This window comes from Podarcis tiliguerta (genome assembly GCF_965153285.1).
Source record: "Podarcis tiliguerta genome assembly, chromosome: 2".
In the NCBI taxonomy this organism is placed as follows: domain Eukaryota; kingdom Metazoa; phylum Chordata; class Lepidosauria; order Squamata; family Lacertidae; genus Podarcis; species Podarcis tiliguerta.
Window position 1 is genome coordinate 94,790,726 of NC_139535.1, and position 26,893 is coordinate 94,817,618.

General features: G+C 47.2%; 1 protein-coding gene across 1 annotated transcript; it reads left to right on the forward strand.

Annotated features, from left to right (window-relative positions):
- Positions 1 to 306: 306 nt before the first annotated feature.
- Positions 307 to 26,771, forward strand: FSCN2 (fascin actin-bundling protein 2, retinal). The gene is made up of 5 exons (XM_083427704.1): positions 307 to 2,946; positions 19,503 to 19,659; positions 21,105 to 21,226; positions 22,704 to 22,871; positions 25,059 to 26,771. The coding sequence occupies exons 1-5, from the start codon at positions 2,127 to 2,129 to the stop codon at positions 25,262 to 25,264; spliced, it is 1,473 nt and encodes a 490-aa protein (XP_083283830.1). The 5' UTR covers positions 307 to 2,126; the 3' UTR covers positions 25,265 to 26,771.
- Positions 26,772 to 26,893: the final 122 nt, after the last annotated feature.

Consider the following 26,893-nt stretch of genomic DNA (forward strand, 5'->3'; position numbering starts at 1 on the left):
GTCACATGTGTACCTGATCAAACATTTCTTCAGCACATAATTTTTAACTAGGGATAGGGAACCGGTATTGGACGTTAACCACTGACTATGCTGGCTGGTGCTGATGGCAGCTGGAAGAGCCCCCATGCCAGGATGCAATTCTTAGACTTCTCATTCAAACAAGGAACCTGTTAGGCTTCCCTTGGGCAAATCTCTCTTGCCTCCATGCAATGATGGAGGTGATGTCTGCAGCCTCCTTCATCTGCAGCGCCCCCGCACCATATCCACAACATTCTCAATAAGGGTAGCCAAATGCAAAAGCAGGCAGGACTTCTGCACCTTTAATAGCTATGTAATGCAATCTGCCCCTGCTAAAATCCCCTCTTCTACACAACTATTAAAGTTGCAGGTGCCCTGGCCACTTTTGCATCCAGACACCATGCCCCTCAATGTCACTTAAAGTCCCAGAGGCAGATTTTCAAGAGACTGCAGAGCGACGATGGAGCCGGGAAACCCATCAACAGAAGGAAAGTCAGCGGATCCAAACAAGTTGTTCCCTTGCACAGCGTGACTTGCATGTTTACTCAGACATATGCCCCACTGTGTTAAATGGGGCTCAGTGAACATAGGACAGCAGCCTTAGTTGGGGACACAGAGAGCAGTGGTGCATTTTGTGGGTCAGATTTATTCTGATCATTTGGGATCTCGCTGCTGCCTGTTTCATAAGAACCACTGGGCCTTCGCCATCTGCCGGCATGTTTTCCCCAACCCTATTTTTGCTAACTGTCAACTGTGGTATTGTCAACCCAACCCTCCCATATGTTAGCAACTCTCTCTCTCTGGCTAAATGGAAGGATCTTAAAAAGTATCTGTTCTGAAGTCATGGCAGCGGCGGGTGGTGGAGGAGAGCAGAGCAGGCCTTGCTGTTGTCTACAGAGGCAGCTAGGACAGCCAAGCTATTCTGGGTGGCTTTCACCTCTGTCATTCAACAACTTCTGCTTCAGCAGATTCCAACTTGCTGGGTTTAAATCTATCCCCATTCTTTCAAGTTGCATTTATCTGAGCTGCCGTGCAGCCCCGGACGGCCCAGCCTCCCTTCTTCCCACCCTGGTTCGATTCTGAGCTAGGCCTCTCAGCTAGGCCGCCCCATCGGTTTCCTAGGGGGGCCAGGCCACTATTATCCTTTTGACAGAGCTGTGGATTTGGGGTTACGGAACAGATGGAGGCAAAGGGGCCAAAGGAGGATGAAAGGTTTACACTAATAGAAATGCCCAGCTAATTGTTAAGGAGATTAGAGGCTGGGCCAGGCAGGCACTCTCGGCTTGGAGGTGACCTGCCGCATGGAATCAGAGAGCCCTCGGTAACGTTAACCAAAGCGGCGCTAAGAAAAATAAATCCTCCTCCAGGGAGAGGCGGCAGATTGAGTTGCCGCTTGAGCGTTTTGGCCTTAGCGGTGGGATAGAAAGGCGTTTGGGGTGGATCAAGCCTTAGAAGAAGGGAGACAACGCAAACAAGAGACACACAGATACAGTGCAGAGCACTACAAGCGCAGGGAGCAGGCCGGAGCGGAAGAATAGGTCTCATCAAAAGGCCATTGTGTAGCCTGTCAAAGCCCCCCTCCCTTCTTTGTGTCTTCTGTAGAAGCCCCACTATTGGTTACAGGAGGCCGGCAGCTCATTGAAATCTTTGTAATCCTAGCTGCGCTAATTAAGCAAGGCTGCGGGTGCTTAAGCATGTACATTTTTCCCTGAGCATTCTCTCCTCTCCATCCGCACCCCACCCCCTCGCCACGCTGGAGAAGATGAGGAGGAGGAAGAGGTCAGTGTGAGCCACGCAGGAGGCAGCAGCACTGCCAGCAGGGGGGACGAGGCAGCCAAACGAGATTGGCTTTACGGGCAGAAGATTAAATGTAGGAAGAGCTGGTGCACACACACACACAGAGAGAGAAAGAGACTGGGAACTGGGGCAGGTGCACGTCATTGGGTCTTTGACTGAGGTGTAAGGTTCATTTGCACTAATCCAGATCGCTCGGCTCGCTCGGCTGTGCCTATGTGAGCGTGCACGTTTCCGTACCCCCGAGGAAGGACTGGGAAGACCTTAGGCGCCCACCCCAGTCCTTGGGACTATATCCGCTGTCCGGACAGAAGATGCCAACGAATGGGATCCACCAGCTTCTGAAGATCCAGTTTGGCTTGATTAACTCTGACAACAGGTACCTGACGGCAGAGAGCTTTGGCTACAAGGTCAACGCCTCGGCGCCCAGCCTGAAAAGGAAGCAGATATGGACCCTGGAGCAGGACGGAGACAGCTCCGTGGTCTTCCTGAAGAGCCACCTAGGTAGGTACTTATCTGCCGACAAGGACGGCAAGGTCTCATGTGAAGCCGAGAAACCGGGAGGTGATGGGCGTTTTGTCATTGTCACCCAGTCGGATGGGCGCTGGGCGCTCCAGTCAGAACCCTACAAGCGTTTCTTTGGCGGTTCCGAAGACAGGTTGTCCTGCTTTGCCCAGACCATCACAGAAACAGAGCTCTGGGCTGTGCACTTGGCTATCCACCCCCAGGCCAACCTCTTGAGCGTGAGCAGGAGAAGGTATGCGCACCTCAGCGCTCAGGAGGACGAGATCTCCACCGACAGCAACATCCCTTGGGGTGTGGACTCGCTTATCACCCTCACCTTCCAGAACAAGAAGTACTGCCTGAGAACCTGCGACAACCGCTACCTGCGCAACGATGGCACTCTGGTCAAGGAGCCCGACCCCCGCGCAGGGTACACCCTGGAATTCAAGGCAGGCAAGCTGGCCTTCAAGGATTGCGATGGGAAATACCTGGCGCCCATGGGACCTACCGGCACTCTAAAATCTGGCAGGAGCTCCAAGCCGGGCAAAGATGAACTCTTTGATCTGGAAGAGAGCCACCCGCAAGTAGTTTTCGTGGCCTCCAATGGCAGATATGTCTCCATCCGGCAAGGTAAATCCATTACCTTTCTGCTCTGTGGGACTACGCATAGCCAGGGAATACTCCTCTCCCCTCCTAGCTCCATAGCCATAATATGGGTGACTTGTTTTTTCGTCCGCTTTGTACAATGGTAATATGCTTGTTCTTAGCCACAGGTGACTCACTATTCGAATGCATATGGTGGGGGGTGTTGATGATGGCAGTTGCCACCATCAGTTTCCTGATGCTTCTTTGCTTCAGGAGCTGCCTTCCTAATCCTCATGCTTGGATAGGGAAGGAAAGATGTGTCTCATGGCGTCTATTATGGTTCCTTGCTGGTCTCCATCAAGTCAATATCCGTTTCTAGTACAGGGCAGGTGCGTTGTGCTCATTTGCACAGATAAGGATCTAGGAAGATGTTGTGGGGAAGAGATGAGTGCAGGGTCTGAAAGCCAAGGACAAGTGCAGTGGCGCCGGTGGAGAAGAGGAAAGTCTGCTTCGCTCTCTATGTTTTGCTACTGCTTCTATGGCAGCGTGTCAGATTGGAAGTTCTTCTAGTCCACATGATAATCAGTATGTCAGCAGGCATCCCTGCTGCTTAAGAAACAAGAACAGTTGCAGGCTCTGTCTTATATTCAAAGGATGGGCCACTCTCCTGTGATTTTGCTAATACTGGCATGGTGGCTCCATAGATAAGCCAGTGGGTCTGGCAGCCCTTTAGCAAGAATGACACTCATGTGAATTTACAGGCCTCTGATTCTGTGCATGCACACCAGAGAGTGGCCCTGCTGGAATGGATTGAGATTTTTACAAGCTCTCTCCAGCAACAACTATTAATCTGAGTGGCGTGTGGACAGATGATGTGCTCGTTACATTTAACTTCCTTCAACACAATTAGGCAATGGCACTTGGATTCCATCATCTACTGCCGTCCTTGGTATTAAAAAATTATAATCAATTTTATAACCTTCTTCCTATCAGTGGGTGCATCCAGCTCTCCTTCATTCTTCCTACATTGCTTTTAGTGCTGCCAACGGTGTCCATCAAACATCTGCCCAGTGTCCCTGAAAGGGCTGTTCACATTCACAGCTGTAGTTGCCCATTCCTACGATTCCCATGTCCTACCCCAGCATTTCTAGGAAATGCTCTTCAGTGAACCATTTTAGGCGATCTCCCCCTGCCCAGAGATCAATGGCACTCCCAAAGGCCTTCTGGGTAAAGAATGAAAGGCAACTCCAACCTTACATCTTTCCCATATGGCTCCAGAACTGGCCTTTAAACTGCTTACACAACCGGACCATATTTCAATCAGCCCCCAAACAAAAGAACAGCAGCAATCCCCAGCAAAGCTATGTCCCAAATGTCTGAAGGTGCTACAGAGTGATGGTTTCATGTTGAGAAAATATTCCTTTCCCAAGGTTCTGAAATTCTTTCCAGAGGGAGAATGCTATTCCCCCATAACTACTTCTTCCCATGCATCTAAGAGAAAACTAACTGTAATCTCCTGTTTATTTTCATTTATTTATTGCATTTATATACCACCTTGATCTTCCAAGGATATTGAGGTGGTGTTCATGGTTCTCTTCCTCCCTCATTTCATCCTCTATGAGGTAGGTTAGGTTAAGAGATGGCGGCTGGCCCAAGGTGACCCTAAGTTTCATGGCTGAGTGGGGATTTCAACCCAGGACTTCCAGGTCCTAGTCCACCACTCTAACCATTACACCATGCTTTTTTCTTGACCTGTGCACCTTTGGGTGATTATAGTGGCCACGGACTATAGCTTTTAACACCTTTCCGGGGCTGAGGGCCTTGTTCAATTGGGGCTGGAGGATGCCTATTGCAGGCGGCAGGTGAGGCCAATGCAAAAATTGGGTGGGACAGCCCTTCTCTCTCTCTCTCTAGCTCTCCCTCTCCCCCTCTATTCATACACCATCCTTTTATTTTCTCTCTTCCCCCTCTACCACAGGTGTACACAAGCACCCACGTCTCTTCCCTTTATCCATCCATTATCCATCCATTCTCTTCCTTCGTTTTCTCTCTCCCTCTTCAAGCGCCACCACAGGATTTGGAAGGCCGCATGCAAACCTTGACACTACACCTAATGATAACCAACGAATCACCCTCCCAACCCATTTGCCTAATTGCAACACCAACTGTCTCTTGAAAACAGAAAAGGCTGTGCCCTGTTTCTGCTATGGTTGCCGCATTGTATGCTAACCCAGCTCCCGTGCCTCAAACAGGGTTCTCACACAAACTTAAGCAAGTCAAGCTTTCCTCATCACTATCTTCACGACAGGGAAAGCTTCACTGGCTTCGTGTACCAGGCTGTGAGCCAGTAAGAAGAGGGATAAAAAGATGGAGGACGAATGAATCAGGTGAAGCAAATCGATCTGGAGTAATCACACTCTGCTTCTGTACTCTGAAACTAGGGTTGCGTTCTTTTTAAGAAAAGCTGGCCCTGATTCTGTGCCTTCAAAGCAGCCTGGCAGGAAGAAATTAAATAGCTGAAACTTTTTTGTGACACGAAGACAAACTGATGGGCAGGTCTCCATCGGCTTCATTTCCGAAGCGCCAATGTTGTTTAGAATTCCCTGCCCAAATGTTCATTTATTTCTATTTTTAAATTTATTTCTATTTAAAGGGTTTTAGGCTGCCTTGCAGGGTAATGTCCTCGCTGGGTGGCATGCAAATATATACCAGATAAAAAGGCAATTCCAATAAAATAATGTACATAACACAAATTTTGACCAGCACAATACCAAACAACTAGCATTCAGTTGCTACAAATTAACTAATCTTTAAAATAATACACGGCCCAACATAGAAAGAGTTAAAACAACAATCTCTAATAACTAGCAGCCTAAAACCAACACTCTAAGAGAGCAGCTACCTTAATAAAATAATCTTAATTAAAAGCCAATCAGAACAGATGGTTCTTCAAAGGCTTTTTCAAGGTTGGCCCTGACGGGGCCGGTTACAAATCCCTTGGAAGACAGTTCCGGTAAACCACCACTGACAAGGCCCTATATCTGGTGCACACCTGCTTATATACCATTCATTTAAAGCACCCCCAAGTATCCTGGGAACTGTAGTTTGTTAAGGGTACTGGGAATTGTAGCTCAGCATAGGGTACACTGTATTTCCCATTATTCATTCTCTCTCTCTCTCTCTCTCTCTGTCTGTCTCTCTCTCTCTCTGTGTGTGTGTGTGTGTGTATGCTTTAAATGTATGGTGTGTACACAACCTAACTGACCTTTATTTATGTAAAATATTTATATACTGCGGGATGTGGGTGGCGCTGTGGGTTAAACCACAGAGCCTAGGACTTGCCGATCAGAAGGTTGGCAGTTCGAATCCCCGCGACGGGGTGAGCTCCCGTTCGGTCCCTGCTCCTGCCAACCTAGCAGTTCAAAAGCACATCAAAGTACAAGTAGATAAATAGGTACTGCTCCAGCGGGAAGGTAAATGGCGTTTCCGTGTGCTGCTCTGGTTCACCAGAAGCGGCTTAGTCATGCTGGCCACATGACCCGGAAGCTATACACCGGCTCCCTCGGCCAATAAAGCAAGATGAGCGCCGCAACCCCAGAGTCGGCCACGACTGGACCTAATGGTCAGGGGTCCCTTTACCTTTACCTTTATTTATATACTGCCTTATGGGGCCATCTCCAGGCAGTGTTGGCGGTCTGATCTTAAGGCCCAGACTGTTACATGGTCCTTCACATAACCGGGTCCTGGGCTATTTAAGACATAGGTTGCCAGCGTTTGGGGGCCCTATGGGCACATACATAGGCAAACGAGAGAAATTTGTTGTGGGCCTCACATACACACTGCAACTAAGTACATATTGCAGCCTAACTTATGGGCTACAATACACTGCTTCTTTCAAGTCTAATTTCAGCAGAGGGAGGGGAAACACAGGGAAGGTTTTTGTGAGTTCCATGTTCGCTTGTGGGCACCATGTTAGTGACCCCACCTGGTTTACGGCTCTAGAACTCAAAGCTAACATTTGGAATCTGGCTTGGAAATGCTCCGGCAAGCTGGCACAGTATTGGTATATAATATGGTCTAAATGTCTACCCTCAAAAGACACCCTGAATACCAGCAGAGGTTTCTGGGTTGTCTTCCAGGGCAGCACCCCATAGAACACACTGCAGTAGTCTAGTCTGGATGTAACTAGCGCATGTTTGATGGAGGCAAGGTCTGCTTTCTCTAAATAAGAGTGCAGTAAGTAAAAAGCAACCACAGTCATTTGTGCTTCCATAGACAGCACCAAGCCCAGGCTGCACACTTGGTCTTTACAGGGGACTGCACGACACCCACCCCACCCCAACCACTTGTAGCCCCATGTCCGGATCGCCTTTCCTATTTACACAACAGCTTGTCTGGATTAACTCTGCATTAACAGAGTGGGGAACCTGCACTTTTGGCCATTGTTTAATATACCCCTTTTGTCCTGTTTTACAAAAGTGTGTCTGAACTGTATTAGGTGGGCAGCTAATCCACTGTATTCCTGCCCTTAGTTGCTTATCTGGCCTTCATTACTGTAATGCAGTATGGGCCTCTTCTCTCACAGTGATTAGCGTAATTATTTTCTTAGCCTCCCCGTGGAGTTACCAGATGTTTGCATATTAATTCATTTAAATAAATGCAAATTTAAAATTCACATTGCCTGGCATTGATAATTAGCCTTTTTAAAAATAATAATAATAATAATCAAAAATCCCCAACCAGAGGAAAAAAGACTGATTTAAGCATGCTTACCCAGGAGCCGCTCCTCTTGCCCCAGAGAAAAGTGATTGGATATGGACCCTTCTTCTTTTCAATGCTGTTTTTAAGAAGCTCTGGGAGATGATTCTAGTCCATCAGTCTTCTGATGTTCTGGTGGGTATTAAATGCCCCAATTCAGAAGCAGGTTAAGGCTGTCAACTTTTGAATGGGCTCCTATAGGGGCCCCTTTAACAACAGCGATTGTCAGCTGTGACAATGGAGTGCAATTTGATTTTATATCTATATAAAGTACCTTTGCATTTTCTTCTGGTTACCTTTTTTGAATTTGGAACATGAGTGGGAAAATGTGGAGGGGATTAAGCACAGTGTAAATTTATTCATATCTACTCAGAGATATGCATTCTGTGGGACTTACTCACATGTAAGTGCTTATGGGATTTCAAATATGGACCTAAATATGGAAAAACAAGGAATTGGGGGCGTCTAGGGTGTCTAGATGCAAAAGAGAACAGTGCTTCTGTACTCTTTATTAACAGCTTAGTAGAAGAAGGAATTTCGCCTGGTCATCCCAGGGCCATGAAATGTATGTCCTGAAATTTTTCATTTTCACTCTGCCCTGATATCATCTCCAAAACTATGACAAATACCATCCTCATTTTACATTTTTCTCTGTGTGGAATCATGAGGGTCATGAGGATAGGAACTTTAATTTAAAATCAAATAGAAACCCATATTCTGAAAAGGGAACTGTACTAGAAATTTAAATCTTGCATTGTGTGGTAGGACTCTAGATGCCTTGTTCAAGGGTAGCTGTTTCTGGAAAAACAACACCATGTTGATCTCTCCCTTTTCTTTCTTTGGGCATTGTGGAGGCAAATATGCAGGAGGTTGCTTTGTTTCTGAGGTGAAGGAGGGGATTTGGTGTGTATTGCATGTTTTTCCTCAGCTATAAAATTCAGGTAAATACGTTTTGCCAGCAAAATGGTGTGTGTTTCAATCCTTAATGAATTAAATGATCTGAAGACATCAGCGGTCAGTGGTCATCAACTGTAGAAAAATTGCTTTATTTAAAGCTTAAGAAGGAAGATCTTCAGCTTCTACAACAGCCAACGAGTGCTTTTGGAATGAACTGTACATGTATTTGCATGTTGTATGGAAATCAGTCTGATTTCCTCAAGATGACCCACTTCATTGTATTCTTCCTCAGCTAGCTTAGGAGTCATGCGATGGGCAAACAAACCCTAGCGGTACATAAACCAACCAGATGGGAGCTGAGTGAGTAACAGGTGGCAACAGGAAATGCCATGCTGCCAAATGGCTTGTGTCCGTTACTATAGCAACCTGGCCTATGCCAGTTTCTGGGGGAAAGAGGAGCTACCCAGTCTCCCATGAACGAAAAGTCCCGAAGATCACTGTATAACTTGATCTTCCGGTCAAGCTTGAAAGGCCATTCCATCCGTAACCCAACGAAAGAAGGGGGAAGGGGGAAATCCAAGTCCTGTGAGGGAAGGGAACTTTTTTACTTTGTGGCCCAAAGTGTCATACATCAAACTGCAAAAATAGGGCTTATCGCTCCACAGAAATTAATGAGGTTCTTTCCCACCTGTAATTTTGAGGGAGGAGAAAATTTTGCTGTAAGCTGTTAGATAGGAAGTTGTCATTTCCAATCTCTCCTCAGCCACAAATTTACCACTAGGCTCTATGTTTTTTAGGCAAGCTGCTCTTTCTAAGCCTCAGCTACTCATCTGCAATATGGACATAACACCCCTGCGGACACGCCTTAGCTTTGAAGGGTGGTTGCGAAGTGTTGAGAAGGATCTGAGATAACGTGTGTGGAGAAGCTGAAACAAGTGAATGCCCCCAATCAATCAATCAATCAATCCCAGCATGATCATCAAAAGAAACTTTATTATTTCCCCTCCTCCCTAGGTCATTTAACAGGCTGTTTACAGTACAGTATAGCCATGCTTTCTTGAACCAATCGTCCTTTCCACTTTAGCCTAAAAATGTCTTCTAGTTCATGGGTGTGTGTGAACACAGATGTAGCTGACCCTACGTAGAAGTTGCTGTGGTGTGTATACCTCTTAAAACTGAACGTGCGCACAGTTGTATACTTATAAAGCAGTGGGCCTCACCAGACCATCTGCTTATGGTGAAACAAAAGTAGAGCATACTTGCTATTCATTCATAGCATGGAACCCAGGTGGCTTTTGCTTTTCTTCAGCACCTAAAATGCAGCCTTTTGTCTCTGGGAAAGCAGCCGTCTTCCTATGGCCAACGTGCCCACTTCTAATCTTGCATGTTCTCTGCGGTGTGTCTTCATGCGTGTCCTAGGCCACATTCGCTGCCACACTATGTGTCAACGGGCACTAGTTTAGACAGCTTTACAAAGAGGATTAGGCAAATGCATGGAAGGCAGTTCTAAAAATAGCAGAGAGTATTGTGCCACCTTAAAAAAACGAACGCATTTACTGTGGCTAAGCTTTCAGGAGCCACAGACTATTTCATCAGATGCATTGAAGTATCACCCTGCATTGGTAAACATGGTGGGGGTGATGGGGAATGTAGAGTTGTGAGGTCAGAGGGAGATGAGAGGCAAAAGGAACAGAAAGTGACCTGAAAGCAAAATTGATCTAGTAAGCTGCAGCAGTGTCTGTGTCGATTCTGGCCCACCAAAGTGGCTGCCACTGATACTAGTTGGTCTGGACTGTCTGGGGAGTAATAAACAAGTGGCAGAGGTTGTTTTCTTCATAGTCTGCTTGTGGACTTCCTAGAAGCATCTGACTGGCCACTGTGGACAATGAAAGGTCGGACCAGGTAGTCTCTTGCATTGATCAAGCAGGTATCCTCTTGCAGATACCTTCTGAATAGGGACCGTGACGTTGCTGGTGATGCGTGAGGCCAATTCTTCTCTGCTGTTTTGTGCTTTTTAAAAAATTCATTGGCAACTCCCCTAGTAGGCTGCTGCAGCATTCAACTCTTCTTCAGCATATTGGTGTTTCATTTTTAGTCCATTGTCACCGTCAGTGACCTCTTATTTCAGAAACTCTAATATGTTCAATTAAAAACAAAACAAAGCTCCTGTACTTGCAAAACCAACATATGGGTCCTTGTCGAAGTGGCAAACCTCCATAGATTATATGGAGGGGGTTGGGTTTATTGTTGTGTTGTGTCCCCATTTCAGAAGCTTTGCCGCTCATATGAGTAGGCCAATTACAAGAGCAGCTACTTACGGGGATTAATCAACTGCACTTTGGTCTGCACTGGCTCTTCGACTTGAATGATTTGAAGCTACCCACAGGATGTGCTTGCGAATTCCTAAATGGTTCCCTCTGTATCTCCTTAATCCCAGCCCCCGATCCCCTTTGCCCCAGTCTCCCCCCGCCAGCTGTTCCAACCAGCCACTTCATCTCTTTGAATAGGATTATCCCACATTTAAGTTCAGTCATAACCTGTCTTATGCTGATGAAACGCAGCAATGTTTATCACTGCCCTCCGGCGGGAAGAGCTTGGATGTGGCTGACAGGCCCAGAAGCTAGTCTCTTCTGCTAGGGTTAATATTATATTGTCAAACTATTACAATCTCATCCCGCTTGGCCCTATAGATACTAGCCAGAGCCTTCCCTCTGCATTTTTGCCAGGTCTGGTCATACCCATTGGGATGGTGGGATGCCAGAGATATCAGTATGTTGGCAAGAGACTTGCTTTGTTGGCAATGAGCAACAGCCAACACAGAGGCTCACAGACCTCCTTTGCCTGTTCCAAGCCACTTAGGAGCTGGTGACATTGGCTGGCAAGTTATTAATAGGGGGCTTGTGTGTCAGCCAGATGGAAACAACAGCAATCAGATTAATGAGGATAATTAAAGTGATTGTTGGAGGATTTGCTAGCAACGCAGGAGTGTGAGAAGGGGGTGCCTATGGCTCAGTGAGGTGGGCATAATTTTAGCAGGGATCGTTAATGCCCCTTCAGCTTGGAGGGTTAGCCATCTTCCTTGTCAATTGTAACCTGTTTGACAAGAGTTTGTGTGGAGATTCTGATGAATACCTTCCCTCCAGGTATATGGTTCCTTGCGGTGAGGAATCTAATCAAAAGTAGTTTGCCTGGAGGGGTCCACCACACCAGCCTTCCCCAATCCGGAACCCTCCCAGATGTTGTTGGACTACAACTCCCATCATCCCTGACCATTGGACGCGCTGGCTGGTGATTATGGAAGACGTACTCCCAAGCATTTGGAGAGCATCAGGATGGAGAAAGCTATACAGTGGACTTGACCATGGCTGGTGCTTATGGGATGCATCGAGAAAATGTACCGTATTTTTTGCTCTATAAGACTCACTTTTTCCCTCCTAAAAAGTAAGGGGGAATGTGTGTGCGTCTTATGGAGCAAATGCAGGCTGCGCAGCTATCCCAGAAGCCAGAACAGCAAGAGGGATTGCTGCTTTCACTGCACAGCGATCCCTCTTGCTGTTCTGGCTTCTGGGATTCAGAATATTTTTTTCCTTGTTTTCCTTCTCCAAAAACTAAGTGCATCTTATGGTCTGGTGCATCTTATAGACCAAAAAATACGGTAGCTTGCCCACTAAGGTTGGCTGTGGAGTCTGTTGGTAAATGAAACCCTGCAGACAAAGGCAGCAACAATGCGAAGCAGCAAAACTGACTCAGGCAGAGGATTCCAAGGAAGATGTTATGACCAGCCCAATATGTTTTTCTGCCTGTGGCGAAGGATGAGACAGTGCTACCCCCTTCTGTGTACGAAAGCTGATTGTGTGTAAAAGCTGACTAGACGGGCATTTGAATCCTGCTTCAACTCAGGGGCAGAGGCCTCTACTGCACTTGAAAGCAGCAAGCTAGTCTAGGGGATACTCACTGGGTATGCCACATGACACACAGTTTTGCTCCCTCAGCATTTGATGTCTGAGGCGGCCACCTCAGAGTGCCTTATGGTGAGGCTGGCCCTGGGAAGTCCCATCTTCCTGTCTCTATGTGAGTGACATTCGTTTTAAAAAGTGATAAGATTGTGGATCCCACAATCACCACATACGTACAAGTTATCTTTGACTCTCTGTGTGTCATATTGGTAGACACACACACACAATGAGTAATCATGACTTTTCCCTTCCCCAAGGCAACACTACCAAGGCAATCAGGAGAAAATATAATTGTCAAACTGCGAGGTTTTCAAACTGTGATCCATGGACCGCTGGTGGTCTGCAAGCTCCATTTAGGTGGTCCACAGAAAAGGGTTTACAGACTCTCCAAGTGTCCCTATTTTCCAAGGACATCCCCAATTTAGAGAAGCCGTCCCAGTTTCTGATTTGATCCCAGAATGTCCCACTTTTCCTTAGGATGTCCCTATTTTCATTGGAGAAATGTTGGAGAGCATGGAGTTATCCAACCCTCATGCCGTCTGAAGGCAATCCTGTATAGGGAAGTTTTTTATGTTTAATGTTTTTTTATGTTTCTATATATGTTGGTAGCTGCCCAGAGTGGCTGGGGCAACCCAGTAGGATGTATGGGGCATAAATAGTAAAATTATCATTATGGAATGAGACATCCCTATTTTCATCAGAGAAATGTTGGAGGGTATGGGTTTATTCATGGTCCTGCACATGATTTAGTTATTTTTACTAATGACAGTTTTTTCACCAGGGTCAGATTGTCAAGCAGGTAAACAAGGCTTTTGCTGAGGGCCCATGGTTTTCATAATAGGGACTAACACAGTCTATTTCTTTTTTCTAGAAATGAACAAATTAAAAGAGTTATTCCTCAGTGGCCTAACTTGCAGCCTGAGATTTTCATAATAAGGTGCTGGTTTTGATTATGATACTGGTGCTGAATGAAAAAAGTTATTAAAATACGAGTTATTGTGCTTTAATCTGGGGGGGGGGGGTATTTAGTAGCCCACCAAAATTCCTAGGAATTTGGAAGGAGAGAGAGAGAGAGAGGGGAGTGAACCACTGGTCAGCTGTGGTGCTCCTGAGGAGCCGGTTATGGTGGATCATACAATCCACTTGAAAAGACCTGTGTTGCAGAGGTAAGAGCTGATTAAATGCCAGGCAAGGGAGAAGACTTACCCATGTGGCTTCTCATTTAAACCAATTTAGCTTTACCTGTATTGTATACTTTTACCATGCCAGGAGGATCCCTAACCCTGGTGAGTGCTGAGCTGTCATGCTAACGTTGCAAGTGTGGTGGCTGAAGGGGCTGGTGGAAAGAAAACCAGGGTTGGATGAACCATTAGGTTCATAACACTTTTGGCCCATATATATATATATATATATATATATATGCAGGTTTTGGTGTCCTCGGGTGTCTTCCCGTGTAAAAGTTGGGGTGTCTAGGCGACGTTTCGACGAGGTCTCACTCGTCATCTTCAGGCTGGTGCTTTCGGCTTCTTGTTACTGGAACAGAGCAGGATCTCAGTGTTTGAGTTCCTATAAATACTGTTGAGGAGGTGTGGTGTATAGCCTCCAATGTTCTGGGCAGAGAGGAGGTTCCCAGGCTAGTGTGCCTTTTCTTCTTTTGTTCCTTAATTACTTGAGGGATATCTTGAGTGATTTCTTGAGTGATTTCCTGAATCCCACTTAGGTGGGTCATTAGGTGTGGATTAGTTGCTAAAGCCTTCGTGTCTTGAACTCTTGAACTTTGTGAAGAGTTTTTCTGAGAAGATGGCTGTACTGCACTTGGTTGTGCTCTGGCTTGGCTTCGTGTATAGGGGCGAGCTGTGGTTTTGTGGCCTGTGCCAGCCAGATCTGTGTAGGGATTGCAGGGGGGTGCAGCATCCGGAGGTGCCACCCTGGTTTGGCTACTGGATGGTGTCTGTAATTTATCTGTGGAGAGGGTCTGGGTTTGGGTCTGGTGTGGTTGATTGGTGATGGCGTTCTGTGTGCCTCTGGATCTGGTGTCAGATTTTGTGGGGAGGGCTAATTTCCAGATGTCTGGCAAGCGGGATGTGTCGTCACGCTTGTTCATGTTGTGAGGGTGTTTCTCTATCTCGATGGCTTCCATGATTATTCTCTTGTGGTGATGTTCCATGTTAAAGAGCAATTTGGAATCTGCAAAATTAATTTCGTGTCCTGTTTCTTTCATGTGTTGGAAAAGAGAGGAAGTTTTTTCTTCTTTTTTGACGGCATTCTTGTGTTCTGCGATCCGTGCATTTATTCGTCTGTTTGTTTGTCCAATGTACGTGGCTGGGCAGACTTTGCAGGGTATTTCATAGACCCCTTGGTTTTCCAACTGAATTTTATCCTTGGGGTTTCTGAGGATATTGGCTATTTTTTGGTTGGTGCAAAAGGTTGTTTTGATATTGTGTTTATGGAGGATTTTGCTAATTTTATCTGTAGTGCCCTTGATATAAGGAAGGAGGGCTATGCCATTGTTTTCTTCTGTGTCTTGGTTTTTGGGGGGTGTTTCTTTCAGATAAAATTAGCAAAATCCTCCATAAACACAATATCAAAACAACCTTTTGCACCAACCAAAAAATAGCCAATATCCTCAGAAACCCCAAGGATAAAATTCAGTTGGAAAACCAAGGGGTCTATGAAATACCCTGCAAAGTCTGCCCAGCCACGTACATTGGACAAACAAACAGACGAATAAATGCACGGATCGCAGAACACAAGAATGCCGTCAAAAAAGAAGAAAAAACTTCCTCTCTTTTCCAACACATGAAAGAAACAGGACACGAAATTAATTTTGCAGATTCCAAATTGCTCTTTAACATGGAACATCACCACAAGAGAATAATCATGGAAGCCATCGAGATAGAGAAACACCCTCACAACATGAACAAGCGTGACGACACATCCCGCTTGCCAGACATCTGGAAATTAGCCCTCCCCACAAAATCTGACACCAGATCCAGAGGCACACAGAACGCCATCACCAATCAACCACACCAGACCCAAACCCAGACCCTCTCCACAGATAAATTACAGACACCATCCAGTAGCCAAACCAGGGTGGCACCTCCGGATGCTGCACCCCCCTGCAATCCCTACACAGATCTGGCTGGCACAGGCCACAAAACCACAGCTCGCCCCTATACACGAAGCCAAGCCAGAGCACAACCAAGTGCAGTACAGCCATCTTCTCAGAAAAACTCTTCACAAAGTTCAAGAGTTCAAGACACGAAGGCTTTAGCAACTAATCCACACCTAATGACCCACCTAAGTGGGATTCAGGAAATCACTCAAGAAATCACTCAAGATATCCCTCAAGTAATTAAGGAACAAAAGAAGAAAAGGCACACTAGCCTGGGAACCTCCTCTCTGCCCAGAACATTGGAGGCTATACACCACACCTCCTCAACAGTATTTATAGGAACTCAAACACTGAGATCCTGCTCTGTTCCAGTAACAAGAAGCCGAAAGCACCAGCCTGAAGATGACGAGTGAGACCTCGTCGAAACGTCGCCTAGACACCCCAACTTTTACACGGGAAGACACCCGAGGACACCAAAACCTGCATTCCTGTACCCGTGAAAATCTACGAAAGCAAATATATATATATATATATATATATATATATATATTAGGCTGCTATTTCCCCGGCTCTGCATGGAACTCACTGGGTGACCTTGGGCCAGTATCTGTATCTTAGAAGCATAGTGTCTGGTGGGGTGAAGCCACAACAATAACTAGCCAGCAGTAGCATCAGCTCTGCATACTGAGAAGGTGAGGTCAGGAACCAGGCAAGGCTTGGGCTGTGTGGTTGCATCAGCAGACCCAATCCAGCATTGTTGCTGGTGCAAATGCATAGCCCTGGCCTTAGTTCTCCCGCTGTTAACATTATCTTCCTTACAGTGTCATTGCTGTGAGGAAATCAATGTATGTATGCCATCTTTGGAGAAATGACATCATCTATCTATCCTTTTGCTACAGACAAAGCCAGGGTGTGTGGAAATGTTTGATTTATCGTTGAAGATTCCACCACCCCTTTGTTTTGAATAAATTTGTTAATGTTAGCTCATTGGTTTGTCAGCTTTATGGCAATTTATTTACTTCGGAGATTGTGGTACGTGCTGCTTAGTTCTTTCCCTCTGATTTCCTTAGGCTTTAAAACAATAGGCACAGGGGATACTAAAGAGATAAGTTCCTCTTACTTGCCTCTTGTTGGAATCATAAATTACGTCACAAATCTGGTAGGAGGACAAAACCAGTCCTGGGTGAACCAGCTGACAGCAAAGCATAGCGCTCGCATTAGGCCATTATTATTTTTTTTTTGACAAAGATCACAGATCTGCAAAATCTCTGGTCCCAGGATGAAATTGCCTCCTGGAAATAATCAGGGCAGGTTGAGGAATGGCCCAACATCCCAGCCAGCCTGACTGTGGCGCTATAGCCAGATGAACAAGGACTTAAAAGAAAGAAAGAACAGGTCAAGAATAGGCTTGCAGAGTATGCGAATGTACATTGCATGCATAGGAAAGCTGAAACCGATTCAGGAGTCTCTTGATGTCTCGGCTTTTACTTTGAAGCAGCTATGGAAGCTATGGTTTTGATCAGAGCATTGGGGAATTTTCCCACTACAGTACTGCTGTTCTGGGGGGGAAAATATAATTGGAGCTTCCCAACTGGAGCTTTAAAACAATCGCAGATCACATTTAGTTTCAGAGAGGGGGAGGGGGAAGAGTAATTCATGAGGTGGGGAGGAAGGTTGCAAGAGAGAGATTGAGAGATCTTAATCAATCGCCTGCAGTCACTCTTTGGTGATCTGACTGCCAGCAGTGAGCTTCATGGGGAATTGACTAAGCAAGTTCTGTGAATCACACACCTATGGCTAATAAATCAAAAAAATTAGGCACTTCGTAGGGAGGCTGCATTTGAGGTGGTGTAGACAGGGCTCAGGCCCGAGCTGGCTAGAGCTGACTAGAGAACAGTGGAGTGTTTTCTTGGGTGGTTTCCTGCCCATGCTTGCCAACAGAATGTTAAGAACTAGATAATGACATGTCCAATTGGTTTCTAGCCAATCAGGAGACAAATCCAAGTGCCAACTATGACAATCAAATCAGTGAGAGGCACTTGAAAACTACACACCTGTCTTCTATTTGGCATTGTCCAGTAGACAGAACCAGGGACCTGCAACAAAGTACGGCGACGTGGAGTGCTCCTGTTCAGTGTTCCAGCCAGCCATACCCTTTCCCAGGATATTCCGTTCCATCCTCTCCCAGTTTTCAGTTTCCCCATCCCTAAACAAATACTCAGCATTCTATGGCAACTGAGCATGCTCAGCCCTGATTAGATTGTTTGAGGTTCTTTCCCTCCCCTCCTTAATTTGTATTTCTGCAAACTTTGGGATTCCTCAAGTCTATTACCGATTCCTTCCTCTTATGAATTTTGGCTGCATAAGCATCGTCACTTGGAGAATGAATTTGCTATTAGCATATAGGATGTTGGACCTGGATTAAAGATTAGCTTTTGTTGTAGACTTAACCAGGTGGCTTAGAGAAAATAGCTATATCTCTACTGCAGATCCCCATCACAATGGAATGAAAGTGAGTCACACACATCTCAGGGCTTTTGTGGGGGTGAATGAGATAAAGCCCTGCTATCTGTGTAGTGCCCTAAGCCTTATGGAATGCTAGCAAGGATGGGATGACCAACAGCAGCCCTCCAAGGCACAGAGGATGGAGGCAGAGGCAAGTTAGTGGGGGCCCCAAACTAAACATTCAAGCAGCAATTGTGGAGAGCCAGTGTGGTGTAGTGGTTAAGAGCAGTAGACTTGTAATCTGGGGAACTGGGTTCGTGTCTCCACTCCTCCACATGCAGCTGCTGGGTGTCCTTGGGCTAGTCACACTTCTCTGAAGTCTCTCAGCTCCACTCACCTCACAGAGTGTTTGTTGTGGGGGAGGAAGGGAAAGGAGAATGTTAGCCGCTTTGAGACTCCTTAAAGGGAGTGAAAGGCGGGATATCAAATCCAAACTACTACTACTACTACTACTATTCCTCTTCTTCTTCTTCTTCTTCTTCTTCTTCTTCTTCTTCTTCTTCTTCTTCTTCTTCTTCTTCTCCCCCCACCTCTGCATAAGTAGTAGGTATAGGTGCAGGGGTGCCAACTTGAATAAAATATTGGGGGGTGGGCCCAGGTAAGTCCTGCCCCACATAATCAATTACACATACCATTTGAATGGCAATGCCCATCAACTTTTTTTGGGGGGGGGGCTGGCCTCCTCAAGTATTTTATTGGGGGGGGGGGGCAAAGCCTCCTTGGTCCCTAGGAGACGGCTCCTATGTATAAGGCCCTCAACTTCAAATGTGACTCTGGTGGGAGGGATACGGATTTAACCTATTGCCCATTGCTGTGGTCTTGATCTGGATCAACCACCCGCACCTATTTACTTGGGTTTTTGTTTTTAATTCATGTAATTGCTATTTTTGTGAACAGAGTCACATTTAGCGTGATCCTCCAGGCGAAAATATAGGAAGAGCGTTGTTGTTTTTCTGTTGTTCATATTCTCAGAATTTACTGTTGGCTGTTACTCACATTTTATGGGGCTGTCCATAATTAATGAACCATATATTTACTTTTTATTCCCCCCCCCCCCGATAATTAGTTACACCTTCTCTATCTCTCTTTTGTGTGTCTGAAGGAACGCCTTCAACTAGATAGTTCAGTTTGGTTAGAGCGTGGTGTTGATAACACCAAGATTGCAGGTTCGATCCCCACATGGGACAGCTGCATATTGCAGAGGGTTGGACTGTGTGATCCTCAGGGTCCCTTCCAACTTTACCATTCTATGATTCTAAGATGGACCTCTGCTTGAACCCTTCTCACAGGTTTTCGTATCTGGTCTCATGCCTGACAGTGGAGCACGATGGATCTAAACAATATGAAACGGTGTCCTTTCTTCCTACTAGGTGTCAACGTCTCGGCCAATCAGGATGAAGAGACACACCACGAAACCTTCCAGATACAGATTGATAAAGAAACCAAGAAGTGCATCTTCCATTCCAACACGGGCAACTACTGGACCTTGGTGTCGCATGGGGGAATTCAGGCCACAGCCACAGAAGTGTGAGTTAGGTCATGTCCTCATGTCACTAATGGGGCCCTAGAGCATTTGGGGCCTTGGAAGTCTGATGGCAGTTTTGGCTAGACATAACAGAAGGAGAGCCAGGGCATGGAGAGAATGCAAGACTTAGAACAGGGCTTCTGGGAAGGAGTGATGGTTGCATAAGCACATAGAAGACCTCTACCGAGTCAGATCAGTGGGCTCTCTGTTCCTGCGGCCCATTTTTCACAGCAGCAAGCCAGTGACTCTGGTTTGCCCCCAAGCAGGACTTGAGGCAAATACAGTTGCCTAAACGAATGTCCATCAACGCTTCCTTTTGTGTGTCTGGAAAGGAAAAGCATGGTTTGGGCACAGCATTGCAGACATACAAGAATTTGCACATATGTTTGAGAATCAGGGACCTGGAAGTGAACAGCAAAGCCATTCAGAGAAGGCAGGATAATTCAGGATAATGTTCAGTACGGCACCATCATTGATACCAACTGGGAAGGCAGCAGAGCAGCATCTCCCAAGGGTAGCTAGTGAGTCTCAGGCAAAAGTGTGCATACATAACCGGGCTAAATTAGGATGTTTGCAAGCTTTTTCCAGACCTGGGACCCACTGTCAGCTCGAACACGGAGTTTGGGATTCACTGCTGAATTTTTTGAAACACACTTATAAGAAACAAATAATACTGCAAAATAGGACATATAGCTCACTACTGAATTTTTGATAGTACAGCGGTTGTGACCCATCTTAGGTTGGCTGCGCAAGCCGCTAGTCAGTGGGACCCAACTCACCAGCTGAAGAACTAGATGGTCACAGACAAGGCAGGCGTCCTCAGCCCTGGTGCACTTGCCCAGGGTAATTTGCTGTGTGTCCTTTATTCCTATAGCAGCACCTTTAGCGACAGAAGTGGAATGTAAGAGAGAGAGGGAGAGAGGACTGCCATTGTCAGTAACTTCAAGCAATTAGGGGATCCTAGGAAGCTGCTTTGCATTGAGATAGACTATTGGTCCATCTAGCTCAGAATTATCTGCAGATTCTAAACTTCGGGTGGACAGACTTGTGGGATCTGTTTTGGTCTTTATTAGAACCCTGAGATTCACCAGGCAGTCACACACTGCGAATGATGGAGCAGGGTGCCTCTCAGCGTATTCTTAGCTTAGGAATTACCAGAACCAGGCTTACAAGTTCTTCCAGTCAAGGAACCGCTCCCCATTTCCCCCCAGGTATTCCTTCCCGCTCCCGCCAGCAACCTAATGGGGGAGAGTGGCAATTTGTTGCACCTGCTACACAATGTGGTGTCCTGTGCACAAAACCCTGTTGATTTCAGCAAGACCTACGCCCATGCAAGTGTGTGTAGGGCTGCACTCTCTGTATGTTAAATACACAATAGGGAAGAAAGAGCAAAATGATCATTCACAATCTGACCAGTGCTCTCCCTCCCCTTGCTTTGTTCCCCCAGATCTGCTAGCACCATGTTTGATATGGAGTGGCGTGGACGCCGGGTAGCCCTCAAAGCTCGCAATGGCAAATATATCTGCACCAAGAAGAATGGACAACTGGCAGCTGTCAGTGATGCAGTGGGTGAGTCTTACAATGGGATGCCATTGCCTCAATTACGGGGGCCTAAACCTGATAAAGGGACGCGGGTGGCACTGTGGTGTAAACCACTGAGCCTTGGGCTTGCTGATCGGAAGTTCAGCTTTTTGAATCCCCGCGATGGGGTGAGCTCCCATTGCTCGGTCCCTGCTCCTGCCAGCCTAGCAGTTCAAAAGCACATCAAAGTGCAAGTAGATAAATAGGTACCGCTCCAGCAGGAAGGTCAATGGCATTTCCATGCACTGCTCTGGTTCGCCAGAAGCGGCTTAGTCATGCTGGCCACATGACCCGGAAAAACTGTCTGCGGAAAAACATCAGCTCCCTTGGCCAATAAAGCGAGTCGTTCGCAACTGGACTTAACTGTCAGGGGTCCTTTACCTTTACCTTTAAACCTGATAAACCAAGGACCACAGTCTGTGTGCTCGTCTTCCGCTATTTGCTGCAGCTTCCTTATTGAGAATGGTCGCTGGAAGAGGTAGGTGAGCCAAAACCATGCTCGATGGGCATCAGGAGAGTACCTAAATCTGTGTTATATGGAAACTGGAACATTGTGGGGCAAGATCACAACGAATGAGCCAACGGAATATATTACAAGTATAGCTGGGTCTTTGTGGCACGGGACAGTCAGAACCTGAGAGCGGAGAAAAGGTTGCGTAGATATTGAGCAGTTCCAGCGGAGGCTATATTGAGAACAAATGAAACGAAGAGTTTGCAGGCCAGTTGGGAGGAAGTCACTTTTGCTAGAGCACAGGCCAACCAAGATTGAAACTGGAAGTTACTTGACTGGAAGTGGGGAGGGAGCAGCAATAGGCCAACAAGTGTGGTCTTATCCTAAGCAGCTGTAAGGTCCTCAGGCACACCTTGCAAGTCAGGAGAGCAGGTGGCTATTGCCAGGTGTCAGAAAAGGCCACCAAAGTCCTACTGAAAGTGACGCAGCTGTTTAGTGCGGCTTAAAGCTGGATGGCTTCCAGGTGCACCTGAGATGAGCCCAATAGCAGGAAGGCCACTCCGGTCGGACTCTGGCTTACCTGCAGATGCCAATTCAGTATGCCAAAGCAGGAGGAGAGCACTAAGGTGATGCCAGAGCAGTTTCAAAATAACGAGTAATCAATGACATAGTTTGTCCAGGATTCTTCCGCATTTGCAACTCTTAGGATCAATAATGGCAAGGAGCTCGCAGAAGTTGGATGAAGCCCAGTTGTAACCTCAGAAACTTAACTGGAAGGGGGAATTGAAAGCGGACTGATCCTGCTTACAGAACTCCTAATGAAAAGCAAAAACGTTAGCTGGAGATCTGCAAATTCAGGCTACTGAAAGCACGTATGTGGCTGGGAGAGCAATCCTGGACTCACTCGGGCTGAAGTCTGATGCAAATGTATTCACAAATGCACATTTTGGATCCCTAGCTCATCACAGTCACATTAGCTTCCGAACTCACTGACCTACAGTTATCTGACTACAGGGGAGGATGAGGAATTTGTTCTCAAGCTGATCAACCGGCCCATCCTGGTCCTTCGCGGGGCTCATGGCTTCGTGTGCTACCACCGCAACTCCAACTTGCTAGACGCCAACCGTTCCGTCTATGATGTCTTCCAGATCATCTTCAACGACGGCGCTTACCAGATCAAAGGTAACTCACTAACTGGCTGCAAACTGGGAGCTGGGGAGGGAGCTCATCACATAGTGAAATAATTTTGGACCATATGTCGGAGGGATGCTACGAGAACATTTGTTTCCCAGCTGTGAACGCAGCCCCTCCAACTTCCACCTAAAACCCTGGAGAGCCTCTGCCAACCAGTGTAGACAATAATGAGGTAGGTGGACCCAACACTCTATCTCTGTATAAGGCAGGTTCCTATGTTCCAACTGACTGCAAAGTCAGGTCCCCCCCATGCACTACCACAGTAAGCTATTTGTGCAAAGCAGTTCCTACCATTTGGAGAACTTTAACCTCACCATTAGAACCCATTGCCAATTCCATCCTATAACAAACTCTGGGTGTGAGGCCAGAAAAGTATCATCAGGCATGGGAGGGGGGGAACCCCAAGGTTTGCAGGAGTACCCAATGAATATATATTTATGCGAGTGCAGGAGGTGAAAAACAGCCAATGAGGATTGGGCAGTGGCACTGTCAAGCAATAGACTGCTAGGCAAAAGTCTGGGGATTTTGCGGCCCTCTCATCCCTCAATGGTAGCTGGCCATTGTTGACAAGCAGCCACACTCTAGAAAGTGTTATGGCTAGTACTTGAAGCTGCAGCTGTGGTGTTTCCTTAACAGTAAAATTCCACTGAGTGGAAGAAGAGTGGCAGCAAGCCCAGCCACTCAGATGCCTTCTCTGGGGAGGACACCAGAACAGCAAAGGGGTGGGCCCCTCGGAATTTACTTTCCCCCCTAAAGTGCCTAGAACCTTCTCAAAATTCGCTTATGACCTTTTATCGTGCTGCGATTCGGGATTGTAGACACATGGGGAGCCTCACAAGTAGTCAGCAATGTGGGACTGCCTCCATGTGGACCTGGGAGGTGGCCACGTTTGCAACTGGAAGAGCCCCCCTAAGTGCCAACGACCCTGCTTTTCCACCGTATTTGCTTGGACTTCCCCTGTAGCCCAGCTTGGTAGCTTTATAAGGTTCCGCCAGTTCTTTGCTGTGGTCTCAGTCATGTGTGTGTGTGTGGATGACTGGAGCAGTTATGACTCAGCAGCTCTTTTAAGGAACCCGTGGCCAAGGGATGATGGGCATTGGGAGCCCAGGTACATTAGCAAGGCCACATGTTCCACATCCCTGTTCTATCCTTTCTTTCCTAGAACTTCAGATTTCTCCCCCAAACGGATCACTACCTGCCACAAACGTCAATCCCATGCACCTTTAAGAGAGGGGGGGAGGTGGTGGTGCCTCTATGTGCTCGATTACATGCAAGGTTTTAACCTTTAAAGCCCTATACGGCCTAGGACCCTCGTACCTACGGGACCGCCTCTCCTGGTATGTCCCACGGAGGACCTTACATCTTCAAACAAAAACATCTTGGAGGTCCCGGGCCACAGAGAGGTTAGGCTGGCCTCAAACAGAGCCAGGGCTTTTTCGGCTGTGGCCCCAATCTGGTGAAACGCTCTGTCACAAGAGACTAGGGCCCTGCGGGGCTTGACATCTTTCCGCAGGGCCTGCAAGACAGAGCTGTTCCGCCTGGCCTTTGGCCAGGGCACAACCTGACCAATCCTTTGGCAATCTTCACAGAACTCTAGCCCAATGGTTGCCATTAATCTGATTTGAACTGATTTTAGAATGAAATGATTTTAGAATGTTGTATCATTTTACTGGGACGCAGGTGGCGCTGTGGGTTAAACAACAGAGCCTAGGACTTGCCGATCAGAAGGTCGGTGGTTCGAATCCCCGCAACGCAGTGAGCTCCCGTTGCTCGGTCCCTGCTCCTGCCAACCTAGCAGTTCGAAAGCACTTCAAAGTGCAAGTAGATAAATAGGTACTGCTCCGGCGGGAAGGTAAACGGCGTTTCCGTGCACTGCTCTGGTTCGCCAGAAGCGGTTTAGTCATGCTGGCCACATGACTCGGAAGCTGTACGCCAGCTCCCTCGGCCAATAAAGAGAGATGAGCGCCGCAACCCCAGAGTTGGTCATGACTGGACCTAATGGTCAGGGGTCCCTTTACCTTTACCTTCATCATTTTACTTTGTTAGCTGCTCTGAGCCCGGCTTCAGTTGGGAAGGGCAGGCTATAACTAAATTATTATTATTATTATTATTATTATTATTATTATTATTATTATTATTATTTCCCACTGACACCTGCTCCTTCAATGCTCCTAGGCCTCGGTGGCAAGTTCTGGTATGTGGCCACCAACGGCACCGTCTGCAGCGACGGCGAGATGTCGGAGGATTTCTACTTTGAGTTCCGCGAGTGCAGCCGGGTAGCCATCAAAGGGAAGAACGGCAAATACCTCCGCGGCGACCAAGCCGGGACCCTGCGCGCCGATGCCGACACCCTGCACCGGGCCACCCTCTGGGAGTACTGACGCCGTGCCACTTGCTGAGTAGCACCGTAGATGCTCTAGCTTCCGCCACGGTAGCCGAGCCAGCTCAGAGCGGACACAGAGGTGGGGTATTTGGCGGGGAGGGGAAAGTTGAGTGTTCCCACCTGGACTCCAGAGGCACGGTAATATACTCACACCTTCCTCCATGGAAAAGGACCTTGCTGGGAAGGAGGGGTGGGGACCTCTTGCCCTATTTCCCATAGTCTTATCTGTCTAACCTTAGAAGCAGCACCCTAATGCACAGCTCCCAGAAGGGTGCGACACTGATGTACCCAGGATTAAAGCGATAGAGGCTCCGTTTCAGAACCGGCACAACATTGCCTGTGGCTGTCTTCCCTTTCCCCTGCTCCGCACCTGAAACAGAAGACGACAAGTTGCAGGTTTCAGGGGAAATGTGGGAAGCTCCAACTTTGCGTGCTCTGCTCGCTGTAGCTTAGCGTGAAGGATTCACAGGCAAAAGGGGCAAAAGGAAAGGGTTAGTTGGAGATGCTCACAGGGCACAATCCCCATCTTCAGTGAAGTAATGGAAGTTGGAAGCCCTTTTCTCCCCACTCCCTCTAAATTAGGAGAGCAGTAGAAGATAGAAAGCAGCGGCCTTCGTACTCAGCCAGAATCATTGGTACATCTAGTTCAATATTGTCCACGCTGACTGGTAGAATGCTGCAGGGTTTCAGGCAGTGGAAATTCCCAGCACTACATGCAGATGCCGAGGACTGAACCTGGGCCCTTCTACATACCAAGCAGGTGCCCTTCAAGAAGGAGGAAACCTTCTCCCCTAATCCTTTCTCTGCTCTGTCCAATGGATGACCTGCAGCTCCTCAGATCCCCCTCTCCCCAATTTTCTCTTCCCTTTTTAGCAAGAGCTCTAGTTCTAATACTCTCTTCACGTACAACTCTGGAACAAAAAACAGTATCCTGAGGGGGGTTTTTTTTGGGGGGGGGAGCAGTGGCTGTGGGCCCCAGCGGCTGCATGTGCGGAGATGGAAGCTGAGTGCCGTTTAGAAGTCAAGGCAGTCAGGAGGGTCTTGGCAGGGCTGGAACATCTTCCATGGGGTGGTCTAGCCACAGACAATGGACCGTTTTGGGTAACATTCCAAGAGGAGGGGAAAGACAGAGCTGGTCTCCAAAGGATGCAAAGATCTGGAGGAAGAGGAACCGTAGTTAGACTAGCAGAGGTCTTCATATGACAGCTGAGAATCCCAGGCCCGGGAACACGAGACCCTTAATCTCAGGGTTGTGGGTTCAAACCCCATGTTGGGCAAAAGATTCCCGAATTGCATTGTGTTAGACTAGATGACAATTGTGGTCCCTTCCAATTCTGTGATATGATAAAGTCTACGGTATGACCACCCCTCTAAGTCATTTGCGCAAGTCCTAAGCTACGCGTGGTCTCCAAAAACGCCTCCGTTGTCCTGCTGCTCTGTTCAAGGGCCTCCCCCTCTTGCACATGCTGCACACCTTCCACAAATAACCTAAAGGGGAAGGAAGCTGCCTCTATATAGAGCTTCCTGTTCCGACAGCTGCATATGGCGGCTGGCTAGGAGCTCCTTTCCATAGACAGCTTCCCTCATCGCCACCTGATACACAGCGAAATGCCAGGAAAGGAGGCCC